Source organism: Syngnathus floridae, chromosome 11 (assembly GCF_059516105.1).
Source record: "Syngnathus floridae isolate MCC-2025c chromosome 11, RoL_Sflo_1.0, whole genome shotgun sequence".
Taxonomy (NCBI): domain Eukaryota; kingdom Metazoa; phylum Chordata; class Actinopteri; order Syngnathiformes; family Syngnathidae; genus Syngnathus; species Syngnathus floridae.
This window is the reverse complement of record NC_142423.1, coordinates 9,073,091-9,095,905: the sequence shown is the minus strand read 5'-3', so window position 1 is coordinate 9,095,905 and position 22,815 is coordinate 9,073,091. Positions and strand designations below refer to the sequence as shown.

Here is a 22,815-nt window from a genome sequence, read left to right as displayed (position 1 = left end):
TATACCTCAATTCAAAGTGTTACGTGTTAAAAATAAAATAATAATGTATTGTATTTTTTAATCAAAAGAAAACCAAAGGAAATTAACACTGCAATTTGCAAGGTGTATGGAAAGTAGCTCCAAAAAACAAAACATCTAACAAAAATAGGAGCTACATTCAAGAAACTAGACTGAGATTTTTATTTCAAATATTGTACGTGTTCCATGCATCAGACAGGAAGTGACCCGAGGACGCGAGGAAGGAGGAGGAGGGGGTGTGGCCTGGATGTGTGTGCGATTGTGTGTACTGTATATATGTTTTTTTTTTCTACCAGCGTGCAACATGATCTTTGCACGCAGCTCAGGAGAGGAGAAGCCGGCTTCTGCTCTGCCGTGGTGTCCGCTTCTAAGCGCACGGCAAGCGGCTTAAGGAGGAGAATGTGGCTGGTAGTTTTGTGACTGATGACTACAAGCTGGAGGAGCAGGACGGGGAGTAGTCGAGCTTGTCTGCGTCAAATGTGTTGACCCTCCACTGGATGGTGATGGTGATGATGATACCATCGGTGCCTCTTATTTGACTTTTTTTTTTTTTCCTCGACATGAGCTCGCTATTCTTTCCTGATGATGCACTCGCTCCGGTCGGGCACGCGCCCCCGGCGGGTACAAGCGCCCTGCGGAACGACCTGGGCTCCAACATCCACGTCCTCAAGACGCTCAACCTGCGCTTCCGCTGCTTCCTGGCTAAGGTCCACGAACTGGAGCGGCGGAACCGGCTGCTGGAGAGCCAGCTGCAGCAAGCCCTGCAGAGGCCGCACTACCGCGGGCTGTACGGCCGTGACGTGACCGTGCAGACAGACGGCGGAACCGAGTCCAGGCTGCCCGGCACCATCTGGTCCTTCACCCATGTGCGCAAACAAGGGGAGCGCCTGGAGACGCTGCGCGGGCCCGGTGTGTCGTGGACGCACCCGGACGGGGTGGGCGTGCAGATAGACACCATCACACCGGAGCTGAGAGCGCTCTACAACGTGCTGGCTAAAGTGAAGCGGGAGAGGGACGAGTATAGGAGAAGGTGAGTGACACGCCGGTGAATGCGCTGACCAGCATCCAAAGCATACCACATCTACCTGAGCTTTATATGTGGGAAGGGATAGCTCATGATCCAAAGCATACGACATCACTGTTTTGTTTTTTTGTCAATTAACTCATATGATAAGGAAAAGCTTCCCTCGAATAGACTAGTACTAGTCAGTGAAATTACAAAACCTTTTGAGTTCTGATGGAAAGCAAATAAAAAGTTAGAAAAAGCTTGCCAGAACATCCATCCTTCCATTATGTGAACCACTTATACCCAACAACAGTCTCGGGTGTGCCAGAGCCTATCCCAGCTGATTTTGGGCGGTAAGCGGGGTACACCCTGAAATAGTTTACGGCACACGTAAAAAACAACAACATTCACACCCAATGACAAGTTAGAGTGCCAATTTAATCTACCATGCATGTCTTTGGAATGTGGGAGGAAAGTGGAGTGCATGGAGGAGGCACGGGGAGAACATGCAAACTCCACACAGGAAGGCCGCACCTCTGAATTTATAAGAGTGTGTGCCACTGTGTAAGCACTTTATAGCAATTGTGCAGACTGATTTTGTTCTTCCTCATGAGGGTGTGTGCACTGACAGCAAATTGGAATTTGGAAGCGCAGACTCCTCTATATATTCAAGTCAAAAGAAGACATGATTCCTCTCAAGGATTTCCTTGACGGCCTATTTGTCACGGGCCAGTCGGGAAGTGTGCCAACTGTACGTGCTGCGCATGTTTGCCGCCGTGACTCAAACACGGAGGCATTTCCACAGTCTGTGAGGTCAGCGATGACCAATGCTTCCTTCCCTAGTAAGACTTTGACTCACTGACACAGAATGTATGAGCCCCCTCCTTCTTTCCCCCCTTTATGGGAAACTGAATATCCTGTCCAGACCACTCCCTGAGTTCCACATTTTCTTACTGCTGAATACTCTTTCATGACCAAAAATGTGAGCCTGCTGGTGGAAACATTTTGTGCTGAGTAGTGATCATTCCCTTAATAGACGTCGTGCCTGTCAATCACAAATATTTGCCTCCCTCAAGTACAAGGAACAGAAAAACAACCAACCATTTAATAAAAGTGCCACGTTCCATTAAAATGTCTGTACACTGTATCAAATTGCCATTGCCTTAAGAAAGAGCAGAAAACCAACCACTCATGAACACAATACCGTTTATTGCTGAGCCATTTGAATTTTGTTGCTAACCAAAACAGCAGCCTATACCGACACGTTTCCCAAATGCCGGAACAACTGCACAATACATTAAATAGACACCTTGATTATTACAGTCCATACAATTATCCGTTTCAGCCCTGCCGTCCCCCTAAAAAAAAGACCAAAATGTGTGAGAAAAAGTTCAATGCTAGTGTTTAGTTTTATTCCTAATTCATTCCATAGAGTTGAGCAGCAAGAGCCCACCGCCACTTTCCAGGAGCCAACAATGTGTCTCCTCTGCTTTGTTACTGCTCGTTTTGCCCCGTCGTCTAAATCTTTTTAACTACCGTCACGTTTCAGCCTTCACTCCCGAGAGACTCCAACACCCCCACGCCCACCATCTTCCATTCCGTCGAGGCCCCTCTGCTCCCAGTTCTTTGTGCTCAGCCATTCCTTCATTCCACCACCCCCCGAAATCCTGTATTATGCGGGCTGTTTTGTAAGGCATCCTCTGTCCCATTGCCTTATCCCCACCCCGATGATTTATTAAAGCTTTGCTATGTGCAACGTACGCTAACTAATCAAAAAATGGATCTCGGCACTCGTTCGTATCGTGTGCGTTATGCTGAGCAGCCAGGAGAGGAACCCCGTGTTTCATTTTGCTACGTCATGCTATGTAGGCATGCACGTGTTTTCTCACAGTAGCAGGAGAGTTGTAACCCACATGATTTTTTTCAAGGGCTGACGACAAAGCCGCTGATTTACAACCTTCATATGCAGCGGCACATCGTGAATTCCAAAAAACAATGACACAAGTTAAAAGTGTCGTAGGGCGAGCTTTGTATATCACACAGCTCAGCACATACTTAATAGGGCACATGCTAATGTGTGACAAAATGGAAGACGTGTAAGGAGAATGTGTGACAACGTGCACGTTGCATGCCATTTTTTTGACATCACCGTAAAATGTCGCACTTGGCTGAGTTTTCCACTTTATTTTAGACCCAAGTCCAAATGCTCTTTCATTAGACAGTAGAAGAAACAATAAATCTGGGGATCATTTTTCCACATGGACTTAATACTGCAATGTCTATTGATTCTTAAAGGGCTGGTAACATTTTATCTTATGTCTAGCCGTGAATCCTGTTGCGTTTAACATGGCTGATGTCGCTGAGGCCAAATGGGTGTGACTTCTAAAAAATGTTCATTGATTGTCATCATTTTCTGTGGTTCATGTCATATATAGAACGGTTTCAAACTACTCTATAAAGCATTAAAAAAGTGCTGCTGTAGTAAAAGAAAGTGTAAGATGGTAAAACGTAGGAAATGGTGGATCGTGAACTATGGAGTCTGTCCGCCGCCTGCCTCCTGGGTATTTTCTGCCTGCATGAATTATTGAACATGGCTGATTTTAGCTGTGGATGTGTGCTAATCAATATCGGCGAATTGAGCGAAGAGACTCATTTGCCGTTTTTTTCAAGAGGTTAAAGCTCAGTATTTGCTTTTTTAAAAACAGACAGCTGACTGGTTACACTGCAAAGTGGTCCAAATCTGATGTTGCTGCCACTCCGCCAATAATCCAGGCAGTTCTATTCAGGAAAGAGATTTTCTCTTAAGCCTTCGCCTCGTGTTGGAGGCTCCGACCTCCGTCCTGGCTGGGACTGGAGCACTTCCTGCCTGCTACAAAGCTGAGCTCAGAGTACTGTTTATATGTGTATAAGTTGACTATATGCGTGATTTTTACAGTAATCAGCTGGTGTGCGACTGTGAGTCGCCGACTATAATTTGTTAATCCGGTTTGGTCGCATTCGGCCACACTGCTCCGTGTGCCGCAGGCCTCAGATAAGTTGCCCGATGGCCTGTGAAGGTGAGAAAAGGTTAAACCTCCCAAATGAGCTTATCCGTCTGGGCTACTGACCTGCACGGGACCACATGTCGACTATCAATATGCTTGACTCGGAAAGTTTATTTTTGCATAAACACTTAAATATTCCTCATTGTCTCAATATATCTAATATATAAGCCTTTTGCCAACCAAAACGGCAGCACATACCGAGGTATATCAACAGTCTTTCAGATGAGATAAATTCATTCATACATTCATCCTCGTGCTAGAGCCTATCTCAGCTGTCTTTGGGCGGGTAAGCGGGGCACACCCTGAACTGGTCGCCAGCCGCCCACAGAGGAATGTAAATATATGTTATTTCCAATTAGGTATAAAGTAGTTTTAAAATCGGAATAAACTTGGAAGCGAACCAGCTTCCACCACTAACGTTAGGAGTGTTTCTAATTCTGATGTCTTTTGGCAGGTTTTTTTTTTTAAAGTATGTTTACACTACCAGTTGTAATCTTTGACATGTATAAACAGCTTGACAACAATTGAGAGAAAGCAAGACACATCTGTGCTATTTGAAAAGCCTTTCCAGTGATGCAAAAAATGTTTCTGAGGTGCAAACACACACAATTCAGTTCATTGTCGACTTCAGCTAAATCCAGCCGAGTCCTTAATCGGTCTTAATTCTGATTTAATAGGCTGTGTTCGGATGTGTTTGCGTTCAAAAGCTGTTGATCCCCACGTTGCATGTGCTGACAACGCATGCTGTCTCCTAACTATTATGTTGTAAAATCTTGTTTTTCTCTGGGAGATGCTGCTTCGCAAGGCGTGGTCGTGATTGTGTTTTGCAAGTGTGTAATGTCATACCGAGATTGTGTGTGTATGGGTGTGTGTGTATCTATTCATTTTCCGTAGCTCTATTTCTCATTTGGGTTGCGGGCAACCGAAATGCACAGTTGCAGTCCATAATTAGACCAATCGGTCACAGTTAACAGTCTCTCAAAATATACTCACTCTCTTTTACTATCACTTGTTTCCATAGCAAATGAATTCTTCCTTAATTAATTCTTACTATAAATAATGTAACTTTGCTTATCTATCTACGTCAGCAATATAGAGAGACAATACTGTACATCAATTTGGTGTACTTCTCTATTTTTTGTCAGATTTTAGTTTGGCGTGAGATTCTCTTTACGTAGCGTAATATAAGCAACTTAGTTCAATAACGGTTGGGAAACTATAAGACTGTGCAGGTGTACCTAATACAGTGACCAGTCAGTATATGTACAAGTGGCGGCCAGTCATCTTCATAGGAACATGTAGGAACATTCCGTGCTTGAAATAGTTGCGGTCATGAAGCAAACATCCCCTGAATGGCGTTGCTGTTGCCATGTGAAGTCATCCACAGGTGTGTGTGCCACACAAAAAAATATTTGTCTAGCTGTTTTATTTGCCCGTAGACACCCATGAGATTTACGCCAGCCGTGAACATCTTTATCTTCTTTTCACGTGCTCGAGTTGAATGCGGCCCTGACAGGCAGGCCTTTTCCTGTTTGCGCTTTAAATTTGAAAGAACAAGGCAAATTCCTTGGAAAAGGAAGACTTCCCCACCCTCTCCTTCCCCAAACTTGATCTTTCATGTTGCAGCATGATAAAAGTACTTAACACACTCAAAAGATTAACAACCGTGGTTTTATGTACAAAAAATAAATAAATACAAATAAAGTCCATGTCAATGTTTTAAATGTTATGTTAAAGGACTAAACTGAAAGTCAAACACCATACCACAATCAAGGATAATTGTTGACTGTAAATAAACTATTAGTTGGTTTGTCTGTCCCTCAAACGTTGATGATTCAGAAGCACTTTAAAAAAGGTGTGTTGGAGATAATTACCCCCACACACCTTACTGGATGTGTTTTGGCAAACTCGAGTGCGCACTAGGTAACTCACAGCGTCCCCTCAGGTGGTTAACTTCTCTTTTGTAGATAACATAATTCAAAAGTGCTATGAATGAAGTATTTTTTTTTCTATTATTGCTAATAACTGTTTCATGACTGTATTTAAAATCAACTAATAGGAATACTTTCAAATGTGCAAATCATGACATATAGAAGAAATTACCTTTTTTTTTTCTCATCTAAATGACATCAAATGTAAGGAACTTTTTTTGAACTCACCATGATAAGAAAAGGCAACTTCTTCTTTCCCGGGCTCATTTTGTGGTGAAAATGTGTGACGTCACCATCATGCGGCTCGTTTCTTTATGAAACAACATTCCTGCGAAATGGTGAAATTAATGACACACCTATTCAGCCAGTGCAGTTAGGACTTGTAGTTGCAAGTAATTTCCAGCAATACGAAGCTCAGAAGAAACATTGTTAGTGGTCTCAGTACACGAAATAAGGGTTAGATTATTGCCCCCATTTTGTTACTATGGCACCCTCTGGCACTTCACTGTTGGAGGTCCCAATGCTTCTTTATCCAGTCTGCTGTCACGTCCTAACCACGCCACCGTTCGATGTAATCATGTCTGCGAGGTGTCTAGACTTGCCGAAGTAACTAAAAGCTGAGTAGCCAGATGTGAACTTCCTGTGCACGATTGACTGAGCTAACATTCACATTGGATGCAGGCCAGTGGTCTTCACTTCACATGTGGCGAGAGTGGAGGACGGGACAGTAAATGGAATGACCCTCCCCCCATAGTCCCTGGACAGCCTCACCCGACCAATTAGTGCACGTCTCTCTGAGGTTGTTATAGATCATGCAGTGTCCTGACACTTAATCGATGACCCACATTTGTCAGGGAAAGCCTCGCGTTGCTCTGAGAGAAGGTCGAGAATCCGCATGAACGATCAGAAACCCTGTAAATGATAAGACTCCTTGTCGGATGTGCAAGTTATCAGAGCTGACTTCAAGTTTCCCAAATTAATTGCCACGCTTGTTGTCTTATGACTCTTCCTCTACTCCTCGCTGCCCTCATGAGAATCATGACATTGGAATGATAACATGATGCGAAAAAAAAACTGGCCCATTTTTTTACGCCGAAGAGCAAAGTACCTAAAAATGTCAAATGCTCTGCGTCTAATTCACATTGTAATTGTTGTAAACATTAAGGGATCAAAAATATTTTTTTCATTACATATATATTCTTCAGTAATCGAATATTTAATATTTATATAATAATTTTATTTGGCCAAATGTCAGGATAAACATTGGACTCTACCAGTTGGGCCCTATTTTATGACACTACATTTATGTGCTAAGCATTTTCTTATTTAGCTAACATGCTTATGCACTCTGTTTTTCTTTTTTTTTCTCAATGAAAATCTCTGCATAGTGTCCAGGTAGGAAGAAAATACTGCATGTTGTTATTTTTCAATATAATCTATTGATTAAAGATAAACAATTAATGAGTTTATAATGTCTTGGTGCACATTTTACAGTTTTATCGGGGAGTTGTCTAAAAGAATGACTCACAACCACACCTCTGTGTATGTTCTATTGTTTTGTGAACATGGAGGATGTTAGATAAGCGTTCACTAACAACGCAGTACAGACATCAAGCGAAAACAATTTGTGGCATATCGGTTTGATTATGACAAAACACGAGTGACGTTTTAGGGCTCGGCTCATAACAGCAGGTCTATGATAAAAAGCAGCACGCCTAAAAACATCAGCTTTGGATGTGCGGTCTTTGCCAAGACGTGCGAATCCTCCTATGGGAAAACTAAGTAGCGCGAATGTTGCTCCCAGACACGCACACATGTGACCGGGGGAGTTTTTGTGCTTCTGGAATGTTGCTGCTGGCTAGAGAAGTGTGTGGAAAAATTCTTTTCCCATTTGAAACACATTTTTCAAAACCCCCTTTGACATACTTTGTTGCTGTCTGTTGATAACGGCACCTCATTCATTGTAGCTTGCAGAAATGGAGCTACTGTACATTTAAATTTGAATGTATATATAAAATATAGTATATATGGACGTATATATATAGATATATGTATATTTATTTAATCATTGTAGTTTACATGGGCCAGCCAAATATGTTTGTGACTCTAATTTAATTTTCACCAGGCACAGCGGTAGCATACAGATGCTGATTTATAGGACACGAGTGACAGAGAATTTGAGCTGCGGTTGGTAAGATGGGCTCCGAGCATCCTGCTGCTTTGTCCTTGGAAGGAGACTCCACTTAGACGAGTCACAAAGTTTAGCTGAAAGGGTGTCGTCGACTCAACAAACTTTAAAGGTGGGAGAAATTGATGCTTTTCAGTTGACCAAAAGGGCCAGAAAATTGAATAGCGGCCCAAAGTGACGGTAAAATTGAAAGCAAATTGGATGACACGAGAAAGAAACAAGTGCTACCCCTCCTATCCATTGGGTGGAACTGTGGTACAAGGCTGTTCATTGAGTTTCTTGTCCGAAATAATGGACAAGAATGGCAAAATAGGTGTTAAGGGAACAGGAATAGATCCAGAAACTAAGGAAATGACACCGAGACTTCTATAAGAATAAGGATTTACTTCTAAGGCCTTCCTCAAAGGAGAGTATTACCTCCCACTAGCAGCACCTTGATAAATTACACTGGAAGTAAAATTCAAGCCCCACTACGAGGAACTTCTTGCTACATTTATTCGTGGTAGTTCAAGGTTTCTGTGGCCACGGTTGTGTTGTGTTCACATAGAATCTTAAGGTCCCTGGAAGGTTTATGTAGCACATACATAAGTCATCCAGAAAAAGTTTCCAGGAACTGAATTGAGAAGCAGTTCCAACTGTCTAATCCTGCAAATAGTCCTCCAAAATTCAGAGCTCCGGGGCAAAATTCCTGTAGTCAAACTCCATCGTCTGTGACGAATAGATTACTACTAAAAATTATTGCCACAGGTTGGCTTTCCTTCTGTCCATGGATCGTTTCAAATGGCTTTTCTGGGGATCACAAACAGGATTCAAAAATAAGATGTCTTGTGATGCAGACTGGGGGGGGTTCTGTGGGCTTCGTGAAGTAGCACTGCCAGCATTTTTTTTTTTTTTTTAAAGAAACCTTCACACCCTGCCAAGGAAGATTTCTCCCTAATTAGACAGAGTACATTGAAATGGGAACAAAGTCGAGGATTGTTGAGAAAGTGAATAGCCACTGACGCATCTTGTGTGGCCCAAAGTGACTTCTCAGCGTGTTGTTGTTGTCTCTTCATGGCAAAAAGCCTTTTTTTTTTTTCTCCAGAATTCAATGGTGGTCTTCAGAACATGGACTGGTATTTTTAAGGATAATTTGATACATACAACCAAAGTCAGAAAGACAACACTAGAAGGGCTGCATAAAAAGCTTCTTTATACACATGACTTCTCTGTATTAATTATAAAATCCATACTGTATTCTCTTGGTGGGTTTCCAAAGCTGTCATGTATGACCTAGTACTTGCATACACTTCTGGCCCAATGAAGCCATTGTCCATTCTCAACCTCCACATGTGACTCAGCCTGTGAGCTCACATCACACAGCATTGTAATATGATGCAGTCGTCTGTCTAAATCCACAAGTATGCTGCAGGGCCCATGCTGCAGTTGATGAGTGATAGGAGGTGTCAATGCAGGGGCAAAGAGACAAGCGCTGCCATATTTAGCACGCAGCCACCATGAGGTCTACAGTGTTATTTTTAGGTGCAGTATAACTGTCGGCCAATGCCTCAGTGCATCATTAAGAATGGGACTGCAGTTTGAAAGCAACCTGATGACCTCAAAGCATCACCGATAGCGATAGCATTTTGTGGTCAACTTCACTTCTAGTTTATAAAAAGAAAGACCAGACCAAGTCATTTAGTCAACTTCTTTCTACCCTTCTTTCTTCTACTTCTACCAAGTCTAGGATCATTTAGACGCACAACTTGTTTATTTCAGTGTCTTGTAGTTGAGCTAGCATAAAAGGAATTGGGTGTGTTTAAAGCTAAATAGCCATGTGCAGATGCACACACGTTTTGCCAGTTGTTGTGGAAAGACTTAAGTCTCCTTCAGTGAGGCAGCAGGGTGTGTCAAAGGTATTGTGTAATCAGAGACAGCGGGATTATCCAGACATTGCACCTCTGTCTCATTACCCTCAGGAGACCCTGGATAGTAAGTGACCCACCTTTGTACTGTCTTCACAGATGGGAAGAGGAACTGTACAAACGCGAGAAGCTGGAGTCTTCAGTGGAATCCCTACACCAGGTTGGAAAAGAAATGTTTATTCCTCAAGCATATCAATGCATGTGAGATAACTCAAATTGGGAATAAAACATTCTAGGGACATCCATACAAGTTCTACAATTTATAAAGAAAATATTTCAAGTTTGTTCCTCACGTTGTGGTAAAAGGCAGTTTATGAGTGAGCTCACACAAGAATGAGGCAATCAACATAAAACACAAATCATAAGTTAGCTAGCATTATGGTAAAACCAACGGGACTAGTGTTAGCTTTTTGAGGCACTTCGTCCTGAACAATGCAATGAGTAAAAAAAAAAAAAAAAACAGCAAACAAATTCCTCTATCTGCCTTTTATCTGCTCTCTCTTGGTACATGTGTCACTATTCCACAAAGTTTCACAGAAATCCAATAAATCATGTAATAAACACACCTAGAGGCAAAAGGCCCATGTCCAGATGATACAGTTAGCACGGTGACCTCTTTCCGTGTTTGCTCCTACTGACTGTGCATGTTTGGCTTGGCGGTCAGCAAAAAAGAGGCGGAGTGGCATCCCACGGGGGCGATAACCTAATAGCACACAGAATGATGCGTCGTTGTGTGGGAGACCAAGTGCATTCAGTGCAATGACTTCAACACGAACACCAGGAAAATCAATGTGATCATTATCAAGCTACTGTAATGAATGACGACAAATGAGTCGACACCATTAAGTCCACGCGGTACGCAATGGTATTGTTAATTAAGCCTTGTTGATGTTCATTTTGATTCCCTGATGTGTACGCAGCGCGCCAAAGAGTCATCCGAAATTCAGGATGACCTAAATGACAAGGTGGAGAGACTAAAGGCGGAACTGGTGGTCTTCAAAAGCCTCATGAGCGACGTAAGTGCTGATTGAACCGTCACACCCGAACTTTTGTTGTTACAAGTGCTAAACTGGGAAACCCTTCCATCCTCAGAAGAATTTACAGGCAGAAATCCAAGAAATTTCCCCATTGAAAGAAGTGATGTAGAACTTTAAAGGCCTTTTCCTGTTTTGTGTAGTGCTTGTATTGTTCCTTGCCAGCTGTGCTTCCCGGTGATATAAAGGGTTGAGGTACTGCAGTGGGCCGCTCCCACCGTGTGCTTGCTCAGGGATAAATAGGCCTAAATTCTTTTGTTATTCATCCTGCTTGTTCTTTCAGACTTTTATTTTAATTTTTTAAACAAATATCTGTTTTTTTTCTGTGCTTTTCTTCATCTTGTTCAAATCCAGAGACGGGTAAGTGGTATGGAAGTTGTTGTAGAGGTCTTTTTTTGTACTGATTCTTAGACGTGGTCACAATCATTGGTAGTCGTGTTTGTTTTGCGTCCCAAAAAACTAACCCAATTAACTTTGTATGACTCACCCAGTCCCAGCCCATGCCTCGTCAGCAAGAGCCAATCAGTGTTGAGAACATTTTCATGTCACACCCAGGCGGTTTCAAGTTTTTACGTATTCAAGCCCCCAAAAGGCCATCACCATCTAAACAAAAGGCACTTCTGGTATTATATATTTTGGCCTTTTCACCCTCAAATGTCCTCGTAGAATAGGCAGGGGTTCACTGCGAGCTTTTATCTTGTCTTAAACACTCACCCAATCTGCATTTGTGACCAATCTTAAATACAGTGTCTATTACAAACAATCAAATCTGTGTAGTGGATGAAGTACAAAAAAAAAATTCAATTAATAGTAATGATTGAATCATCCCACATGAGATGGATTCAAACTCAGTGTTTCCCTCTCCATGTAGCAAATGTCTGACCTGGATTCCAAGATTCAGGAGAAAGCACGGCGGGTGGACATGGACATCTGCAGACGCATCGACATCACGGCCAAGTTGTGTGATGTGGCGCAGCAGCGCAACTCGGAGGACATGTCCAAGATGTTCAGTGCCAGCTCGGCCAGATCGCTTCCAGAGAAGGTGGGTCGTAGTTCCCTTGAAAACGGAACGATTCCCACAATAACGTCAACATGAAAGAATTGTTGGTCTGTGTCAAGAAGCCATTTTACAAACATGCATTTCATCTTTAAGATGCTCCCATTAGTTAAACTAAATCAAACATTAAACAACTGTTTATTCATGTGTTTTTAGCAGAGTGCCTCAGTGAGCTGCAAAAGAAAAGAGCGCAAGGCGGTGTCCAACGAGGACGTTTCCGAGATGGACGCGGAGCCCAGCCCTTTGGAGGAGGACACGCTCAACATTACGGACGAGATGAAACGCATGCTAAACCAGTTGTAAGCGTGACTTTCACACACTCACACCCAGTGCAGCCATGTGATCACCTCTGCACCAAGACAAAAAAGTGCTTTTGTAAACCAAAGCTGGTGGATTTGTTGACTATGGCACCTCAACTCTCTCTAGTGTTTCAATGGAGTATTGCACCCTTCACTTGTCAACCTGTTTCTTTCCTCATTGTTGATCCTAAGAGACTAACCACTAACGATTCTTTACTTCTTGTCATCTCTGCTTAACCTTGCCTTACTAGTGTTCTCTCTCTCCTCCTTTCTTTTCCCCTTTTCTGTCTCTTACTTCATCTTATGCAGCCACTGTTCAGATAACTCCTCTGTTGCCAGGCGAGAGACATTTGACCTGGACGACGACTGCGACAGTCTGACCTGGGAGGAGAATGAGGAGACGTTGCTGCTGTGGGAGGACTTTGCTAACTACAACGTGCCATGCGGCATCATGACAGCAGCGGCGGCGGCGGTACCGCCCTGTGCCAACGCATTACCGAGCGATGGGGGAGGCGAAGGCACGGAACCGGTGAGTCCCTCCCCACAACCACCCACACTGTGGATGATCGAGCAGCCTAACCTCTCTAATGTTCTCTCCAAGGACTCTCACGACAAAAGTCTCGGCAGCCTCATCCACGAAACAGAGTCGCTTTTTAAGAACCGAGAGAAGGAGTACCAGAATACCATCGGGCAGATTGAGGTACAGTGAAGGTGCTATTCACGCTATTCAGTGATAATTGCGCTTGAGGTGATACATCTCAACGTAGTACGTCTGGGGAGGAGCTAAGTTACGCCTGGGTTGTTGGTGGAATTTTTTTGATTCTACCAAACAAATTAGCTGTGAAACTTTTTAAGAAAATTGTAGGGAGAAGACTTTTACTTACTAACAGGAATTTCTATTTCTTTGATGATTTCAGATGGAGCTGGCCACGGCCAAGAGCGACATGAACCGCCACCTGCACGAGTACATGGAGATGTGCAGCATGAAGCGAGGCCTGGACGTACAGATGGAGACTTGCCGGCGCATGATCAAAGGCGGCAGGAGCTCGCCGTCGTTAAGCTCCGCCGCCAGCAGCGACTCAGGGAACACAGACGACATCCAAGACGAGATCTCGGACAAAGACGTCAATGCCGAAGTCCCCATCAGTTGATGACTGCTCGGGGACGTGGTGGTGGGTGACGACAACCACAACAAGAAAAACAAATGCTCACTGAGGTCGGCTCAGAATCTTGGTGCTTTTGTTACTATTTTGTTCAGTCGGAGGTGAGGGTTGTCAGAGAAAGGGGTGCTCTTTTCCTCTTGGGCTATTTACTCGGGTTATAGGTCATTTTGAAAGTCGACGCCCTGTGTAACCACCACTGAGAGGTCGCTGTCTGTTTGTCAGGTCAGTAAGATTACAACATAATGCAACCAATTCCCGTCACTTTTTGAAAATCCAACAAAGTTGTGCCAAGTCAATTCCCGTCACATCCAGGTCATACCGTCCATGATACTGGCATTGTTTTGCACCATATACTAAAAGCAAATATTTGTGGAATAAAGTAAAACGACTCACCCTTTGAGGAGGCCTGAGAGTGACCTAAGGGAAAGGGAAAAGGAAAGTGTTAAGGTTTTGTGGCGTTAATGCTTTAAATGGCGCAGCATGTCGGTTTAGCGGTTAGCACATCCAACTCACAGTTAAGTCATCGTCCGTTCAAATCTCAGCTCAGGGCTCTCCGTGTTGGCATTCATTTTCTCCAGTGAGTGTAATTGCTTGTTTGGATGTATCTACCCCGTGATTGGTCCAGCCTTTTGCGTAAATCTGAGATAGGCTCCAGATTACCTGGAATCCTAATGGGGGAAGCGCATGGATGAAATGGATGACTAAAGTTAAAAAATAAAGTAATACTACTCACCCTTTCAAAAGGCCAAAAGAGATGGAACAGGTGGGTGTCAAAAGTCACCTACTGGCCAACAATAACATCTGACCTAATTGGTCTTCATCGCTTTATAGAGACCGGATACTGTAGATATAACTGCATTAAAAAATGGTGACTCGACCTGAGATAATTTGTGACTAGACCTGCCCTTTGTGACTAGACCTGCCCAAGACTAATAACTGAGGACTTGCTTGAGACTTGAATCTTAAGATTTAGAGTTAGGATTTACAAATCCCAACTCTGGAAACTCTGAAGCCCTATTGTGTACCAATAAAATCACACTACGACCCGGCTACAAATTACTTCCACTTTTAAACATTTGGATTGTTGTTGCCAGAATGTTTTGCTGTTGAAAAAGGGGAAAAGAGCACAGCCTTTTTTTTTTTTTTTTTTTAACGCATCAGTGCACTACAGAAGTTCTATGCAATGGGGCTGGACTTGCATATAGACGAGCTTCTTTATTTCTCTTTCAAAACCGATACAATTAGCCTTCTAACCAAAGCAGGTGTTTTTTCTACAGCGCATAACGCTTTAATTCAGGTTTGTCTGTGTGTCCTTCAGTAGCATTTTTTCCTCATTCAAGAGTAATGCCTTATATCCACTAACAGGAAGCACATTATTTGCATCCTAACGTAAAATGCTCTTCTCTAGCCTTGTGCAGCATATATACATAATTCCAAAAGGAAAGAACACCGCCCCATTACACAAATCCAGAATATGATTGAAACCAAACGGAGCCCTTGAAGCTCTAAAGCAAAAACCAAAGGTACCGTCCAAAATCGCCTTCATGTTCTTTCTTCTAAAGTTGCTTTTGCGTGTGTGAGTGTGTGTGTTTTAATGCATTGCAACATCAATGTGTGTATTGTACATTGCATTAGCCCAGAGGCCTTTTAGCTAAAACAGTGGATGCTTCAAAGTGGAACATCAATTCCTTCATGTTGCTTGACCTCTCGTCCCAACACTCAAGCATACAGAGTAAAATAATTTCTTCTAAATCATTTGAATTCCAAATTGTACCACCATTGTGGTGCTCCACTTTAGAGCTTCCACTGTACATTACAAATCTATTTGTTTTTCAGTGCTATCGCTGCTAATTCCGCGTCAAGAAGAAAAGACGCATGCGGGCAGATGTGATGTTTCCGCAACGTGTTTGTACTCTAATGTATAACCTGAAATAACTTCCAATTAAGCAGAATGTTATCAAAATACTTTTTTCCAGCATGTTTGTACTGGAAAAAAAGATAGTATTTTTTGTAGCATATTTTAGAAACTTGTGCCATTTTAAACAAAAAGGCACTGACGCTAATTACAGATTTGCTACATTTTTTTGTGGTATTCCTTTACTTTTGCCATAATTTGACAAGATATAATAACCATGGATTATGTTAAGACAAGAGTGAGCATCACTCACAGTAGCAGTACACTGTACATCATATACGTATAGTATATGTCGATGTATGCATGTACGAATTATGGTTTTATTTTACATTTAATTAAAAGCGAGCCTTTGTAACAAGGCTGTCGATTTACGCATTAAAGCTGTGAGTGGCTGTTAAAAATGTTAAAAAAGCAGGGATGTGTGCTTGCTTGACATGCAAGGATGTGAATATTTCGTACTAAAAATCTTTTTTATACTACTTTTTAAAAATGGATGTTTGTGTGAACCAATTAGTATCCCCTTTGAATGACTTCTACAATGCAGGCGGTAGCAAAAGTCGCATTCATGGCCATGTGAGGGTCCTATAATTTTGTTTCCATCCATTTCTTCATTTATTTCTTCTTTATCAAAATAAATATTAACATAGTCATGTGGGTCTGGGGCAAAAAATAATGAATGTGCTCAATGTTGGGGTAAGTTGAATAAACAGTGAGAGGGAAACATTCGTTGACTCTTGTCATATTGTGTGAATACTGAAAATATGATTCTCCCATTGAAAATATGGGTTACCTAAAAATTTACATTAATATTTCTTACTTGTACAACACGGAAAAGTAAATGCTGTTCATTGCACAATACGGAGAATAGAAAATAAAATTATTCAACCTTTGACATGGAAAGCGGTATAGTAAAAGTATTTGCTGAGCGATACGGTCACCTTGTGCCACTTACCTGTGTCTTGTGTGCAACCCCATGAGTAAAATCATGATCCTGCCATGCTAAAGAGATTAAATACAAAATTTGTGGCTTGACGAAGGGTCTTTAATTACTTATTACACATCTTATATAAAACAACTTTAACACAGTCAGGGAAATTCAGGCGAAAACGACCAAATAGAATATGAAAGAATCCAACGACCTCTGAGGAATGCTTAACAGAAAAAAAAAGTGTTCCCCATTTTCACCTGTCTATTTTGAGGAAGACTAACCGCTTGGCCAAGGCCACTTCGCCGTGCTTCCTCTGAAGTCGCTGGAGATCGGCTGGGTCGCCCAACCGCAGGAGGTCATCATCTTGGCGGGTCCAAAGCCGCGTACTGAAGGCCGCGGGATTAGAAAGGAGGCGTAAGGCGGCGGTGAAGTCGCCGCTAGTCTTCAGCAAGGCTTTAACCACTGACTGCAAGTCCTAGCAGGTACAATAGAAAAACATCAGCAACTAAACAAAATCAAATATTTTTTAATTTGTTGTTTGAATATCACCTTACAAAAACATACATTCATAAAGATTGTATTAAGCTATGAACAACGTCTATATCATTTCAAGCGAATAATAATTCATATGGTGCACCTGGTTTGTCTGCTTCATCAGTTCTCTGATACGCCGCTTGTCCTCCTCTAACTGGGCTTGCTCTGGAGGGCCATCGTTGTCTTCCTGGACACCATCTTCGTCCTGAGATTCGCTATCCAGTTCAGCTTCAGGTTCCTCCATGACCGCACAGATTGGTCGCTGAGACAAGTAGCCCTGAGACAGGGTCTGCTTTTCACCGTGTTCTTGTTGAGTGAGCCGTGAATCGGCATGGGATGGTGAAACGTCCAAGGAGGCCAATTGTTTTAATGGAGCCGTTTGGAAAATATCTTCAGTAGACTAAGGGATGAAGAGAAGACCTATGAATCTTTATGGTGCAAGTTGAAAGCCAATCGTTCCTTCTCGAGCTACGTTTGTTGTTCAGTGTAAACAGAGAAAAGTGCATTTTGGGCTCAATGGTACTTAACAGTGGTTGCAATTTGAAAATGCTTTTTGATGTTCCCTGAAGTTGACTGAAGTACATCCATTAATGTTTTTGGCACTGGATGTGTTTACTGGGAATTACTCAAAACCTAGCAGCCTAACAAGTTAACCTTTGTAAACAACTCGTCTAATGTAAACAAAGAAAATATTACTTTAACAGCCCCAAAGATGTCCAAAGTACATCCAACTACCTCACTGTCGCTGTCACTGTCACTTGAAGTGGAACTGGAGCTGCTCAAAAACTCCTTTGTGGCCCTCTCAATTATTCTCTGGTTCCGGCTCTTCTTCTTCTCCCTCTCTGCCTGCTGAGGCCTAGACTCACCTGGAAACAAGAAAATGAAGGAATAACAAAAATATTAAATAACTGAAGGAATAAACTCACATTCCGTCTTGTTTTAACTGTTGCTATGTACTACTCCAAATATTTAGGGTTATTTGGCTTCCAAATGAAATTTCAGGATGAACCTAAAATGCACTCAATTCTCACAGCAGGTTTTGCACAGCCCTAAAATGTTCAACTGTTCTTTCCTTAAATGTTTCTCAAAGTGCAGCCAGCAATCCATGCTAACTGCTAGTACAGGGCTTTGTTAGTGGTTAAAACAGACATGTAATTCTCTTAAATTTGTTTAAATTACCACTGAACTGCATTTTTGGTTGCATTTCCATTTCAAATTGAAAGTGTCTTACTTGGCTGGTTGTCATGAGATGGACTTGCTTGGGGTGGGGCGGAAAGCTGGTCAGCATCCACTTGTTGACTTTCTGCTTCTTCTGCTGTTGCTGCTGCTGGTTCTTCTCCATCATCATCATCATCCTCTTCCGCTGCTGCTGAGCTTTCTCCTTTTGCTCGCTTAGAAGGCGGCTCATTCTCGCTGATCTCTTTTTGGATGGGGGACGAGCCTAACTTGGTTTTCCTGAGGATGGGAGAGGAGGATGGCAGGTGACTGTCACAACTTGCTGATGCTGATGATGGAGCGGATGAAAGTAGCGTTCTGCTGGACTGTTCTTCATTCTCACAATCCTTAAACTGTTTGCGCATCCAGCGGCAAGCCACACGCAAAGCCTCCTCTTCATCATCAGTTCGGGCGGCCTCTATGCTCTCGGGTGATTTATTCAGAGGCGATGCCTTTGCTTGCGGCTGGTCTGTTTCCGGTTCTGGTTCTGGTTCAATGCTCTCCTCCAGCCGCAAGGACTCGTGCGTTTCATCTTCAACAGTCACCTCTGGTTTGAGCTCATCATTTAGCCTTTTTTTCACGTGCTGGAGAGGGCTGGGCGTTAGAGTTTGGGTATCACTCGAAGGTCCTTTTTCAGATGCAACGAGCAGGTCACTCTGTAGACACAATGGAGTGTATTTCGCAAGATTCCAAAATATGTTAGTGTGTAAACTTACATGTATTACCATACATATTATGCACAAAAATTTACTATACTTTATTTGTTATGGCTATATGAATGCGCCAGTCATACCATTGTTAGATCTTCAGCCGGGTTAGTCGATGGCGAGTCTTTTAGCGTTGAGTCCATTTGAGGATTAGCAGCAGCATCATCTTCAGAAGATGAACTGTCTGACACTTGAGCTTCTTTGCTGTCCTGCACCCAGATAATAGAGATCATATTGCAGGGCTATGTTAAGTCCTCAGTCTCAAATGCTTGATGCTTTGCAGGTCAATGAACACTATCTGCAGGGAAGCGTCGATGCCAAGAGACTTGTGGAAACGTATAATCTGCATCAAAATGGTTGTTTAACGTGAAAGTGTTTTCGAACATTGTCTTCCTTTAAGAACATATTCAAAGCAACCATGTGTGTTTCTCATTGTCAGTGCTTGTGAATGCATTTTTCTTTTTTTCCTTCAAAACATAAGCATTCACAAGAACACAAGATTTCCGTGTCAACAGTGGAGCAGATCTGCACTATCTATCATTGACAAGCATGGCCAAATCTGAGTTTAGTGCTTTGCCGCTCTCTACTAGTAAGGGAGAAGAGGACAATGTGTTGAACTAACCTGCACGTCTTCCGCAGTTGCTTCCGACTCCTCGACGTCTTTTGCGTGTTTGTGAAACAGGTGATCTTTGTAACGGGCTTTCATTGACTGCCAACTGTGAGTGGTTACACACTCTTTTTCCATCTGCTTCCAGAGAGTATTGCCCTTAACTTCCAACTTTCGGCAGCTGACGAATTTCAGAATGGCGGCGTCATCCCTGGGGCTGTACGCTTGCCTGCCTGATGGGAAGCAAAGGGATTTGACTGCAGGAATCGCAATGTTGAGTCGTTTAGGTGTTCGTGAAATGAGCATATGATGCAATGAACGTTTTTTAAGTGTAGAATTTTGAGTATACCTCCTGGATTGTTAGGAGACTTTCTCTTGTCCTTGCTAGATGTTTGACTTTTTGGGACTGTTCCGGTTTTCATTCTATAGTCCTCGAGATTCAGCAGCACATTTTTTTCCACACAATCGCGGATGAACTGGATAGAGACATACCTAAATAGAAAATAATTAGGTAAAAAGAAAAAAAATACATTAAAATTCACACCAATGTGGTTTGTTGCAATCGCACTATTTTCTGGTCATCGATGTAGTGTAGTTCAATAAAATTTCAGGTTCCGATGGCACCGTAGGAACAGAACATCACAAACTGGGAACCCCTTGGTGCTCAATTATTGTACTATGGTTAAATTCGTGTTTACGTATGTTACTTACAACAGTGACTCTATAGCTAACAAAGATTTGTGAAACCTCCACATTCTTAGGGCTTAGTATTCTCTGGGCTAGTTATATTAGAAATTTTGTTTAATTTTTGGCTCAATAATACTATCATGCTTCAATGAATATTAAAAGTTTACACACCCCTGCACAAATACCACATTAGACACAGTTCTTCGTCATGTCTCATGATTTACTCCATAAAATAATGTGTTCCTTAACATACTTAATATCTTATCCAAATCTCTTGACTGGACATAAACCTGTCATTTGAACAGAGGTCCTGCAGATCTTTTACATTCACTGTACACTTACAGATGAGCTGTGCTTGCTGTGATGCCTTTTTCCTTCGGGTCAATCAGCAAAATGGATCCAGGCTTCTGGAAATTGCACATGGTGCCTCCTCTGGCTTTGATGAGAGGGTGGAGTTCTTTCTTGATGGGACCCGGTCGCAAATAGAAGGACAGAGGCTTTCCTTCAGCAGTCACGAAGAGTCCCGGCGAGACGTTGACGTCTGGCGCTTGGGATGCCATCTTAGGAAACAAACAGCCAAATAAAGAATTCAAGTGTTGTTGAGACCATTACTTGGCAACCACGTTTACTCGGCTGTTAAATAAACTATTTCCATCTAAGTCAGCAATACTGTGTCATAATAGTTAATCACCAACAACGATATCCTTCGCTGTCATTCAAAAAGCAGAATAGGTCACGTGAGACAACAGAGCTAGCGATGGATACGCGTCAGAAAAGAACCAAATAAGAATTGATTACTTAAGAAACCTCTGACCCGGCTGAAGGTCCTAGAGGAGTCATGGTCCAAAGAAAGCAAATAAAAAAGTGCTCAAGACGATACAAGGAAAGTATTTCTTTTTCATTTCTTTTTTTAATTATACTTTTGCAAACTTACCGTCTCATCTATTCTGCCGTCTCCCGCTCTCGGGACCAAACAAAACAAACATCCGGTTGCGCGCTCTTCTTCGTTTACTTTTTCTTCCTGGATTTTCCGCAATTTATTTGGTTAAAGGTGTAATTACTGCCCCCTTGCGTATTTGTTTGAGCTCTGCGACTGTATCCGACTGTCCCAAACTATTGATGTCTGTCTTTAAATGTCCATATGTAAAGACATGGCAGCTTTATTTACATTGTACATTTAAGTTAACTCTTTTGTGGTATGGGAATGATTGTATTGTATTGTATTGTATTGTATTGTATTGTATTGTATTGTATTGTATTGTATTGTATTGTATTGTATTGTATTGTATTGTATTGTATTGTATTGTATTGTATTGTATTGTATTGTATTGTATTGTATTGTATTGTATTGTATTGTATTGTGTGTACTACCTCCCTCACAGGCCTTAGAGCATTATTATTGGCCACAGTCTGTTGTCTTGCACACTCACTTGAAACCCAAGCAGCTGAAACAATATGACCACCACTGATGAATGTTTGTATCATTTATTCAAATAAAAGATACATGAAATATCTTGAAAGTGTTGACTTAGAACAGCCTCGTCCTGTTAAAATGATGTTATTTGCTTCTGTCTATCAACAGAAGGTATGCAGTCAGTCTTTACTTTGGCTCTGAGGAGAATTAACTACTCCTGCAGAGGGAGATATGACGCCACTTTTCTGAACAGCAAACACTGAAAACTTACTTATAGGCGACATTAAAAAATAAAGTCGATTCTGAGTGTGGGAAAACAAGTCAAGCTAATGTCATGATGCAGCTCATGACATCACCAAAAACAAATATCCCCATCTGCGCAGCTACAATTGTAGTGATTGTTTTCAGAAGTTAATGGTACTTGGTTACAAACTTTCAAAAGTCAATTTTCTATTTTGTACACTATGACTACTAAAAGACAATAGTGACCTGTGACCAAACAATGAAATGAGAAAATATAATTATCAAACTAAAGTCACAAAATTGTGGAGGGCCAAATTTGGACTTGTTTGTACCTATATGTTAACTATATGGTAGCTAGTACTTTCCTGGAAGGTAACAGAACAACATTTATTTTATTTTTTTCAATTCTGTGGTGACTCGAATAGCTAAATGTAAAAATAATACATTCTCAAACCAAAGTAACTAAACTGTAGAGCACCATATGGCGGATGGGTCTGGAATGTAACTTTATTGAATCGGGGCTCAATAAACATTATTTGGTTTCTCTGTTTATGATTTTATGACTGTTAACATTTGATCAGTTACCCAAGAGTACTCACACATAAAGTTGACACACTTTGATTTGTTTTGTTTTTTTCTTCCCAAAGTGTAACATGTTATCTTGATGGTCATAGTAAACCATAAAGAGGCTTAGAGGAATTTCAGTGGTTATTTCATGCAAAGGCCAAAACAAACAATGTTGAGGGGCCCAGTGGCAGGTGTATTATTTCAGGACTGAGATTCGCAAAACAAAGGAGTGGAATTCCTTTTTGACACTAAAACAAAAGGTTGTGTTGAAGGGGAAAAAAAATGCCCTCTCTTTTTGACGGAACTTCCTGAGCTGAATCTCCCACTCTATCTTTGGAGCGGAACGGAGATGGA

At 41.9% G+C, this 22,815-nt stretch overlaps 2 protein-coding genes across 4 annotated transcripts; one reads left to right on the top strand and one right to left on the bottom strand.

The window, feature by feature from the left end:
* The first annotated feature begins 247 nt into the window (after positions 1-247).
* iffo2b (intermediate filament family orphan 2b) lies at positions 248-16,284 on the top strand. Of its 3 annotated transcripts, none has more exons than XM_088390905.1 (8): positions 248-1,048; positions 10,191-10,251; positions 11,012-11,107; positions 11,997-12,167; positions 12,342-12,481; positions 12,791-13,010; positions 13,083-13,181; positions 13,399-16,284. In XM_088390905.1, exons 1-8 carry the CDS (start codon positions 579-581, stop codon positions 13,630-13,632), a joined length of 1,491 nt encoding a protein of 496 aa, XP_088247031.1. In that variant the 5' UTR covers positions 248-578; the 3' UTR covers positions 13,633-16,284. The 3 variants fall into 3 exon arrangements, with proteins under 3 accessions (XP_088247031.1, XP_088247030.1, XP_088247032.1); XM_088390904.1 differs by having other exon boundaries at positions 12,339-12,481; XM_088390906.1 differs by having other exon boundaries at positions 251-1,048; positions 12,339-12,481; positions 12,821-13,010.
* A 295-nt stretch (positions 16,285-16,579) lies between these two features.
* Positions 16,580-21,240, bottom strand: terf2ip (telomeric repeat binding factor 2, interacting protein). Its single transcript, XM_088390903.1, has 9 exons — positions 21,172-21,240; positions 20,580-20,797; positions 19,900-20,042; positions 19,566-19,783; positions 19,030-19,152; positions 18,253-18,892; positions 17,757-17,887; positions 17,125-17,421; positions 16,580-16,962 (listed from the first exon to the last, which is right to left on the bottom strand). The coding sequence occupies exons 2-9, from the start codon at positions 20,795-20,797 to the stop codon at positions 16,741-16,743; spliced, it is 1,992 nt and encodes a 663-aa protein (XP_088247029.1). The 5' UTR covers positions 21,172-21,240; the 3' UTR covers positions 16,580-16,740.
* Between the last annotated feature and the right edge of the window lie 1,575 nt (positions 21,241-22,815).